This window comes from Lactuca sativa, chromosome 9 (assembly GCF_002870075.4).
Source record: "Lactuca sativa cultivar Salinas chromosome 9, Lsat_Salinas_v11, whole genome shotgun sequence".
NCBI lineage: Eukaryota > Viridiplantae > Streptophyta > Magnoliopsida > Asterales > Asteraceae > Lactuca > Lactuca sativa.
In genome coordinates this window covers 23,512,412-23,523,781 of record NC_056631.2, presented here as the reverse complement: position 1 = coordinate 23,523,781, position 11,370 = coordinate 23,512,412, and the positions used below count along the sequence as shown (strand labels likewise).

Genomic DNA, 11,370 nt, shown 5'->3' with positions numbered 1-11,370 from the left:
ACAACTTTCATCAAGATAATTTATCATCAAAAACATATTTTTATCTCTCAGTGATAAAAAAAAAGTCTATATAGTTTGTAATGCGTACGACTAACAATTATTTACTCAATAAAATGAGTAATTATTTATTATAATCATTTAAATTATCTAGCCCTAACTTACGGGTGTTACACTTTGCATGGTGAATAACTCATCCAAGGTTGCTTTGTCTTTCTTTCTATTATATGTTTCTACCTGTTTCACCAATTGCTTGCCTCGACGACTCATTCATTTACGTTGGTCTGAGGATCTTTTCTTCTTGTGTAAATTGTAATTTTTTGTTATCGCAAAGAGTGTTGAATTGTTGTTTTTGGTATACAGGTTTTTTGATGGCTTTGTTGATGTTTTTATTTTGTTGTGTTTTGTATTGCCCATTAAGGTTACTTGCTGGTTTCGTGCTTGCATTTCACAGTATAATCACACAGATGGCACAAATGTTGCTACATAGCATCCTGGATGTCTGGTAGCGATTTGATGGTCCCTTCTTCTAATGCACAAACAGGATGGCACGCTACAAAAATAGACAAATGCTAGGTTAGAAAGCGATACCAAGGGATGGACCCCAATATTGCTCTCTGGTGCCTAACTTAGATGTCGATTTGAAGTACTGCTAAACTGCATCTAGTGAAAAAGTTCAACCACTTTTCTTTGGTGATGATCAACTTTTATAAGAATTTGAATGTGTATCGGTCCGAGCTCTTACCTGGTTTCTTGAATAGTCTGGGTAAGGACAACTATTTTCCTTGTACCGCTTTTATTTGTTTATTATAGATATATGTATGTTGTGTTTTTCCTGAGATATCTTTGCCCTAATATCTTTGACCAATGTGTATTGTTATTGAAATAAGGTTTAGTTTTTCATAACGACGGTTAATTTTTGATGTTACATTGGGAGGATCTCGGGTTGGTATTTGTATACCTAGCAGATCCAGGTACACCATTACCTTTCATCACCAGAAACTCACTACCACCTCCCCATGGAAAGAACTCCACACAAAACATAAACACAAACCATTAACACTTATCATAAAAAGTCCACCATTCATCATGAGTCATTATTAATGATGAATAAAGTAATTCAAGTTAAACAAAGAAAACCCAAACCCAATATAAATGAATCTAAGACAATATTAGATCGTCAATGGGGAATAAGTACTTAGGAGCTCAGACCAACTAGGATGACACCAAAACTATTTCTATTGGATCATCCTTGTTAGATGCAATGGACACAAATCATCTCATTTGGTATCTGATGTTCTTATGAAGCTCTTAAACTAATCGTGTTGATTTATTCCTTCTAGGAACTCTTTTGACTGAAGATAATATGTAAGTAGCAACAAGAAAACACCATATCTTGGGATTTTGCTATGTGACACAAAATTCTTGATGGTGGGTGATAATATTGTAAATAGAAGATTTATTGGGATTAGTTTTTTATTTTATTTGGTTTCCTAGTTTAACCTCTTTATTTTGTGCAACCGATTTGTGCGTATTGTTTCCTTATCTTTTCTCTTCTATATAGTCATGTATCCCGTTTGCATCCTCATTCAGGGGCAACTGAGCACATGATCTCTCAACGAGAGGTGCTTGATAATGTTGTCAATAAATCAAATGAAGCACATGTTACGGTTGCTAATGGGGAGGACACACCTATCAAAGGTACTGGTGATGTCCTCCTCAAGGGAGGAATTAAGATAAAAGGGGTTTTGTTTGGTCCAAATTTCAAATATAATTTATTATCCGTTCGACGACTAACGAGGGACTTGCATTGTGAAATCACCTTCTTTCCGAATTTCTTTGTGATATAGGGCCTGAAAACGAGGAGCTTGATTGGATGACGGTTCTGCATGGTTTACGAGGGAGGAAGCTCGACTGAATAGTCTGTTGTGATTGGGTTTGAACCCATGTGCTTTGAGTGCTCGTTGTAGGTTTAGGTGGTTGATTAATAGGTGGTTGGTTGCCCTCTAGCTTAGGTTGATGTTGGGTTGTCTCATCAACGTGGTTAGAAGGAGAAATTTCTTCTTGCATGGGGTTGGTTTCCTCATTGTTTTGTGGGCCCATTGAGTCTAAGTTATTAGGATCATATTCATGTGTGCATGTATTTGTTTCTGTATTTGCATGTGCTCCTTCCTTCCACCAATTTTCATGCACTTTTTCTCCTTCTTTATAATTCTGTGCTACATTATTTATTTCATCTTCTTTATTGGAAAAAGGGAAGCACGTTTCAACGAATTTTACATGCCTAGATATGATCAGCTTTTTTTAAATCCAAATCATAAATATTATATCCCTTTGTCCCACAAGGCGTTAAACAACAAAACACCTTACGAAGTATTACTTGGGAAAAGTCCTAGCTATGATCATATGAGAATTTATGGATGTTTGAGCTATTATTGGAACTCTAATACCAAGGGTGACAAGTTCGAACCACGGGGTAGACGGGGAATTTTTGTTGGTTACCCTTGTGGGACAAAGGGATGCAAGATTTAGGATTTGGATTTAAATAAGGTGATCATATCTAGGCATGTAAAATTCGTTGAAAAGTGCTTCCCTTTTCCAATAAAGAAGATGACATAAATCCTATAGCACCCAATTATAAAGAAGGAGAACAAGTGCATAAAATTGGTGGAAAGAAGGAGCACATGCTGATATAGAAACAAATACATGCACACATGAAGATGATCCTAATAACCTAGACTCAATGGGGCCACAAAACAATAAGGAAACAAACCCCATGCAAGAAGCAATTTCTCCTTCTAACCAAGTTGATGAGACAACCCAACATCAACCTGAGCTAGAGGGAAACCAACCACCTATTAATCAACCACCTGAAACCACAACCAACACTCGAAGCACACGGGTTCGAACCCAACCGCAACATTTCAGGGACTATTCAGTCGAGCTTCCTCCCTCGATAAACGATGCAGACCAGTCATCTAATCAAGCGACCTCTATCGTACATCCCTTAGCTAATTTTGTTTCATATAAAAATTTTAGCACTAATCATAAAGCTTTCCTTTTGGCCATTGATTCTTGACATGAGCCAAAGAATTTCAAAAAAGCTTCACAAGATCCTAAATGGCGTGAGGCTATGAAAAAAGAAATTAAAGCCCTTCAAGAAAATAGCACGTGGACACTTGAAAAATTGCCTGCAGGAAAGAAAGCAGTCGATTGGAAATGGGTTTACAAAGTCAAGTTTAAACCAAATGGTGAAATCGAACAATACAAGGTGTATCTTGTCGCCAAAGGATAAACTCAACTAAAAGGTGTGGATTATCATGATACTTTTGCACCAGTTGCCAAATTGGTAACAATGTGTACCCTCCTTACTTTGGCGGTAAAGCAAGATTGGATCGTACACCAATTAGACGTTAACAACGTGTTCTTGCATGGAGATCTCGACGAGGAAGTTTATATGAAGATACCGCAAGGATTCACGAAAGAGGACGGCCAGTGTGTCTGTCGTCTTCGCAAATCTATGCATAGCCTTAAGCAAGCATCAATAAATTGGTATCACAAGTTTACTCATTCACTAGTTGATATGGGATACAAATAATCGGTAGCGGACCCTTCTTTGTTCATCTACAAACCCGGTGTGGATCAGGTTGCTGCTCTCATTTACGCCGACGACGTCATAATAGTTGGAAATAATATGACGAATATCCAAGCCACCAAGTCGGTCCATAATGAACAATTCACGATTAAAGATCTTAGTTATTTAAGATATTTTCTCGACATTGAAGTCGCCAGGAAAAAAGACAGTCTTGTGCTTAGACAAAGGAAATACACCTTGAATATATTGCGTGACATGGGTCTAGAAGGTTGCCGACCGAGTTCCTTTCCTATGGAACAATGCTTAAAAGTAGATAAAGGGGACGAAGAACCTCGTGTTGATGTTGGGCAATACAGGAGATTGACAGGTTGCCTCTTATACTTACAAGCTACGAGACCTGATATCGCCTACTCAGTTAACTTACTCAGCCAATTTGTGGCCGATCCAAGGCAACCACACCTTCATGCAGCCATTTGGGTGGTCCGTTATCTTAAGACCACATTGGGCCTAGGAATTCTTTTGCCTAAATCTGGGGGCATGAGTCTGGTGACTTATTGTGATTCCGAATGGATAGGTTGTCCATTTTCCAGACGCTCTCGTACGGGTTATATTCTTTTGTTAGTTGGGGCTCCCGTCTCTTGGAATTCAAAGAAATAGTCGGTGGTTTCTCGATCCTCCGTCGAGGCTGAATATCGGGAAATGGCCACCACCGTTAGCGAAATCTTATGGTTTTGTTGGTTGCTCATTGAACTTAAATCCAGTATTCCATGAATGTACAAAACATGTGGAAATGGATTGTCATTTTGTCCGGGAACGTGTTGAATCCAATGAAATAAAACGCATGCATATTGAATCGGGTAACCAGACCGCTAATTTGTTAACGAAATCGTTAAGCAGGTACCAATTGAAGTTCTTACTCGACAAGTTGGGCATTCCAAACCTACATACTCCAACTTGAGGGGCAATATTAGGATTAGTTTTTTATTTTATTTGGTTTCCTAGTTTAACCTCTTTATTTTGGTCAACTGATATGTGCGTATTGTTTCCTTATCTTTTCTCTTCTATATAGTTATGTATCCTGTTTGTATCCTCATTCAAAAAAATAGAATCAATTTTGGATCTCTCTGTTTACTATTTTCTTCAAGAGTAGGATTGCAATTTCCTGCGTAGTCCGTGCCAGTAGTGATATCCTAATTCGGCTACCTTTCCTACTCATCAAGGCAACATAGTCGTAGATTGTGTATATATTTATGTATGTATAGAAAGTGAGGAGCTTGCAAACTTCTTAATCCAAAAACTTATATTGCATTTTTCATCCAAATTTGGTTTCTTGAGAGAAGAAAAGACAGAGCTCTCCCTCCACCACTGAAGCTCTCTCTTCACTGCTATGGGTGCAAACGAGCCGAGCCGAGCCTAGCCTGGGCTTGGTTAGGCTCGGCTCTGGCTCATTTAAGTTATACGAGGCTCGATCTCGAGCTCGGCTCGATTCGAACTTCTTGTACTGATCTTGGCTCGAGCTCGAAAATAATTATACAAGCTCGACTCGTTTTTTGTCTAACGTGTCAAAATAAGCATAATCTCGGATCGAGCTCGTTAAAAAGCTCGTTTAATAATACCCAAAATCCCTAATCCCCAAATATGTTTTTATTTTAATATATAAAAAAATAATAATAAATTATTTTTATATAAAGGCTTGTTTAGGCTCGCAAGCCTAATCGAGCTTAATGAAATAGGCTCGAGCTCGAGCTCGTTTAATAAACGAGCTTAATATTAAGCTCGAGCTCGGCTCATACTCGTTTAAAATCGGTTTCGAGTCGAGCTTTTAACGATCCGATTTCGAGTAGCTTGACTCGTTTGCACTCCTATTCACTGCTTTCATTGCGGCTTCCACTCTGGTCTTGCTACCCTAGTGATGGGGTTTTGGAGGTGGTTAAGGAAGTGGATATGGTCCAAGCACATCAATATGCATTTGTATTTGCGTATTTATTATGTATATGTTGTTTAACATATATTTATGTGGATATATGTATGTATAGAACAAAAAATGCAAATCTAAGTACCGAGATAACAACTTTTATATATTATATATTAGAATTTAACGTAGTACTTTGAGTTAAGTTGAAACTCAAAATTGCACTAACTTGCATGATACAAGTCTGCTTAAAACATGCATGCATTCATAAGTTTGTTTCGCAATGACATGGATGGATCCAAGACTACTAGCCAAACACTTTTCTTTTGTATTTTAATCCAAAAGGGGTAACCTTTGTGTGACAAAGATCAATACCATGCCATACGTTTCTTGGCAGATATCTTCGAAAATAGAAGTAACTTGAACTAAGATGTGGGCTCTCTAGCACTCTGATTTGTGCAAAACCAGGACGCCAATCATCTTTTCCTGACAATTTTAGGTATAAGTAACATACGGGGGAATCCACACATTGGCTTGTGTGTTCCATTTGGTCTATTGTACAAACTTGAAATGGTTTTATTGGCACTTCATCAAGAACCTGTGGCTCTAGTGGATCAAGCCTTTTAACTTGCTTTGAGTTGAGGCTGTGCACCAGAATGTCATTTGAATTTGAGTCTCCAAATCTTATACTGACATGGTTGGAAGTATCGGCACCCTTTGTACATGTCGTTTCTACTGTAATTGCATATGTGCAATTTCGCTATAATATGAAAAGGAAAAGATCTCTCGTTGGTCAATGTTTTAGTTTCATATCATTATAGAAAAAAAAAAAAAAAAAAAAAAAAAAAAAAAAAAAAAGGATGATGCACATATTTTACCTTTTCTTTGTGATCATGAAGAGGGAGATTGAATCTTGATGCCTCAGACACATGTGTTGAAAACAGAAAACGAACAACTAATAACATAAACATTTGGCCTCCGAAGTTATACTTCCTCATTGTATTCTCTCTATTTTTTGTTTTTTACAAAAACAAAAGAAAATCTTTTTTGTAGCTTAGAATTAGAATTCCAAAAAAGAAAAAAAAAAGAAAAGCATGCAATATATAGACTGATGCGAGTCATGTGACTGTGGTTCTTCTCATGACTCATCCCTTTCTTAACTTACCCGCAATGAATAATAGGCATATATTTTTAAGCATAATTAATTATATGCGTTTCTTGAATTTTACTTATGCTTTGTAAATTTATTAAAGATAATAATTCTCTCGTATAAAGAAAAGCAACCTATATTTTACTAACACCTTTTCATTTGCTTAATTAGAAAGATACCGATTACCATATTTCAAATTTGATTTTAATGTACTTTCCAAAAAATTTAAAATTAAACGTTACATACGTGGGAAGATGCTTAATTAGTGGTGGTAGGTTACATTTGAACTTGGTTTAATTAACGAAAAAATACATTTTTTTATTTTAATAGGAAATGATATATTAAGTGATTTTCTTAAAATAATGCAACTTTTCTAATATATATATATATATATATATATATATATATATATATATATATATATATATATATATATATATATATATATATAATAACCTATTGAAGATATAATGGGTATTAATTACATCTTCAACATTTAATATGCATTAATTACTTTCTTAAAATAACTAAAATGATTGGTCCAGAATCAATCATACATGCACACAATAGATAGTGAAAACATTTGAACCTAAATCTCTCTCTCTCTCTCTCTCTCTCTCTCTCTCTCTCTCTCTCTCTATATATATATATATATATATATATATATATATATATATATATATATATATATATATATATAGGGTTAGGTTCATATGAGACGGCCTTATTTTGTGAGATCGTGAGACGCATTTTTTTATTTTTTTTATTTTTTAGTTAATTCAAGTTCCGAAAATAATATTTCAAAAAAAGAATTTTTGGATTTTTCCATTTATTTTGCATTTTAAAATTATTTTTTTAAAATATGTACAGTGTAATATTCTATTAGAATATTTCATGAACAGTGAAGTAGTTTACGGCTAGAGAGAGAAATTGTGTGTGTGAATCTTTTGTATCTAGATCATAATTCTAATCAATTCATACATAGATTCATCATATTCTTCTTCTTCTTCTCTTCTATTTTATCTGAAATAATCCGTTTGATTGGGATTCCACACCATCAAACGGATCTAACTGATACACGGGCAAATTAGGGACTTACATAAGCTTATTCAAATGGAATACTGATTCGGTGTTTGGTGGATGCTACAAACCAAAGAGTTATTTGTGTGTATAAGTTGATTGCTTTTAAACTCATCCACTTCAGCCTAGTGTGTTTTTTAGGGGTACAAATGGAAAAATAGTTAATTAAATTAAGCTAAATATAGTTTGGAAATCTTTGGTAGTGGAAGGGCATTTGGGGTAATTTAGGTTTTATATATGTTAAGAGGTTTAGCCTAATAAGGGGGGATATCATCTTTTTTTTTGAAATCTGCACTTGTACCTTGTGAATAAGAACAATATTGTTGTTATATATTATTGATAAAGATATATTATGTATGTTGGACCTTTGTTGCTCTATTGTATTTTTCTGTATGTGTTTGGTTTGAAATCAGATGTATGTGTGTGTCTGAGCAGATGTACGATTAAGCAGCAGGGTAAAATGATTATTTTTATTACTCAGCATATTCAGTCAAATGTACAATCAAACATAATGGTTTATTACTCAGTCAGGATTTCTTACCCAGACATATATTTCCCAATCAGCACTTTCTCAGTCAACGACTATCAAACAGGGCCTTAGAAAGAACTTAGAGACACTGTCTTGTTAACTTGAACTCATGGGTATTCACCATTTAATCTCTCTATGTCTAATTTAATTAAAGTGACAAAATTGAGGGTTTTTTTTTAAAAAAAAACAATATATAAAACAAGAAGAATACTAGTAAACATGTTAAAAGGCATAATAACAAAAAGAAAAAAATGCGAGGATTCTTTTTCAAAAAAATAGAGAAAACTACAAATTTTGTCCCTATGGTTTGCCGATTTCTTCAGTTCCCACCCCATGGTTTCAAATTTTCAAATTTCATTATTTTGAGTAGGTTTGTTGTGGATTTGGTCCCTCCTTAAATTGAACTTACTAACATGTACTTATGTATTATTCTTTTTTATTTGACTTAATGTTTTGTTAAATAAAAAATAATAAGGCCCACACCCATCCCATCCCATCCCACCCCAACCTCTCCTCTTTCTTCAAGGCGAACACAAACACCTACAACTCTCTATGTCTCTCCTTCACCACTGTCTAGGCTTGTTCATCAATGTATTGTGCTCTCTTAGATAATCCATATTGTTTTCTTACCCCTCTCTCTCATTCACTACTTTCTCACATCTTTTCATTTTCTGTAATAAAATGCAGTACATGTAAGGCTCACAAATACCTACCACAGAAAATCAAGTAACATATTACCAACCAAACCAAAAATTGTTGATAGCCAACACGTTTAGATGGTAGTACTATAACAACTGAGTAATCATGGTATAGTAGTGGTACAAAATTTTCAATATTGTTGAAACGACCCAAAATACAACCCAAAAATTTCGTTTTAATATTACTAAAAATCAAATCCTCGAATATCATATATCATAAAATCATGGAATGAGTAACTCAAATGTCATAGTACTGTGTCAAAAAAAACTATATCAATCATAACAGTATCCGAAATAAACTCCCAGGATAAACTGAAGTTGTGGTGTGTGCGATGTCATCAACCCAAGCTCTTCCCTTTGCTAGCGGAAGTACCTTGAACCAAAACTGAAACTGTAAGCACGCAGCTTAGTGAGCTCCCCCAAACTACCAAATACCATACAATAACACATAAACAACTATTGGGCCTTGCCCACTGCATCGGACCAAAGTCCGGAAACTGCATCGGACCGTAGTCTGGAACTAACCAGGGCCTTGCCCTTTGCATCGGACCGAAGTCCGTAACTAACTGGGACCATGTCCCCTGCATCAGACCGAAGTCCGGAACTAACTACATTGGACTGAAATCCGGAACTGACCGGGACCGTGTCCCCTGCATCGGACCGAAGTCCGGACACTGACTGCGCATAACATAGCATAAACATATCAACTAGCATAAGCACATATACTGCATATTGCATCGGACCGAAGTCCGGAACACATAGCACAAAGACATGCTTGAATCACAAAAACATCAAGCACATTGAACTACTATATCAGACCAAAGTCCGGGACTACTACTAACTAAACAGGCCGATAATATGGTCGTAGACCCGTTCCTACTAGAAGGAAACTCACCTCGTAATGCTGGCTGCTGAGATGCAAACTCTAAAAGTGGCTGACTACTGCTCCGGAACTGTCCGACTACAAATCCCAAAAACACTAGATCAGGTACTTATAAAATGTCCTCCGGGTAAAATGACTATTCTACCCCGGGTCAAAGTCCACTCCTTAGTCAAAGTCAACTCCCAGTTGACCGGACTCGCCGAGTCAGGGCGCAGACTCGCCGAGTCCCTCCATTACTAACTCGGACTTTAACTCACCGAGTCCCTTCCCCACTCACTGATTCACCTTGAACTCACAAATCAAAGAAAGACGGGGAACTTGCGACTCGACTCGTCGAGTCTAAAGAACAACTCGCCGAGTCCTAACGCACAGATCCATATAATCGCTTCTAATCCATTCCAGAGCATCTAACTCGTAGATCTAAGCTCTTTGGACCATCTGAACACGTAAAGTTGCTAAATTTACGTGTAAATAAGGAGGAATGAACCTATTTCACTCAAACTCTACTTTACTCGGGAAAACTCATCCAGCTCGCCGAGTTGTTCAAACAACTCGTCGAGTCTAAGGCAATCTTTATCGGGCTCGCCGAGTTGCTCATCCAACTCGTCGAGTCTACGGCTATCTTCATATGACTCGTCGGGTCAACCTTGCGACTCGCCGCGTCTATTCAGTCCTTTTTCCATACAGACTTGATTTGAGCCATGCATCGGCTCTAAATCACATATCCAAGCTTCTAGGGCATGCTTATCACGTAAAGTTGCAAACTTTACGTGCATGCATGGCTTTAGAGGCTTCAAATGCCAAATCTAAGCTTTTAATGGGGTTCCAAGCTCAAGAGGGACCTCAATCACGACCACAACTGAAACTTTACACTTGTAGAATGTAATGAGGGTCCAGATCTGAAGTATAACCCGACCATAAGGCTTCATCACAAAGGGTTTGGGGTTTTGGGGCTTAAAAGAAACAATTTGGGGACAAACAAGATCTACCCTTGGGGTTTTGGGCCATTGCACCTTCAATATAATTCAGGCTGCTATCAACCTGAATATCCTCCAAGGGTACAACTATTGACTCATCCACCAAACACTTCATCAACTGAGAAACATGGAAAGTGTTGTGGATCTGGCTAAGCTTTGCAGGAAGATCCAACTGATAAGCAACCCGACCCTACCGGGCCAAAACCCTAAAAGGACCAATGAACCTGGAGCCCAGCTTGCCCCTCTTCCGGAATCTGATAGCACCCTTCCAGGGTGATACCTTCAGGATGACCACCTTGCCCACCTGAAACTCCAAGTCTGAACGCCTCATGTCGGCGTAACTCTTTTGTCAACTCTGTGCAGTCTGCAATCTGCCACAAACCTGCTGGATCAACTCTGTGGTCTTGAGCACCACCTCGGTGCTCCCGATGACTCGCTGACCGACCTCACCCCAACAAATCGGGTCCTAACGGCATCACCACAAACTCATAATAACCATAACGGGTCCTAAAAGCTATCTTCTGGACATCCTCACCCCTGAACCGCATC

General features: G+C 37.3%; 1 protein-coding gene across 1 annotated transcript; it reads right to left on the bottom strand.

The window, feature by feature from the left end:
* Nucleotides 1–5,649: 5,649 nt before the first annotated feature.
* Nucleotides 5,650–6,585, bottom strand: LOC111900346 (embryo-specific protein ATS3A). The gene is made up of 2 exons (XM_023896219.3): nucleotides 6,383–6,585; nucleotides 5,650–6,264 (listed from the first exon to the last, which is right to left on the bottom strand). The coding sequence occupies exons 1-2, from the start codon at nucleotides 6,500–6,502 to the stop codon at nucleotides 5,812–5,814; spliced, it is 573 nt and encodes a 190-aa protein (XP_023751987.1). The 5' UTR covers nucleotides 6,503–6,585; the 3' UTR covers nucleotides 5,650–5,811.
* Between the last annotated feature and the right edge of the window lie 4,785 nt (nucleotides 6,586–11,370).

Bases quoted from the DNA above. Each gene is read 5' to 3' on its own strand.
- LOC111900346 (XM_023896219.3), bottom strand. From the start codon at position 6,502: ATGAGGAAGTATAACTTCGGAGGCCAAATGTTTATGTTATTAGTTGTT. The intron at 6,265-6,382 runs GTAAAATATGTG...TTCATATTATAG, and splicing joins TTCATGATCACAAAGAAAAG to CGAAATTGCACATATGCAAT.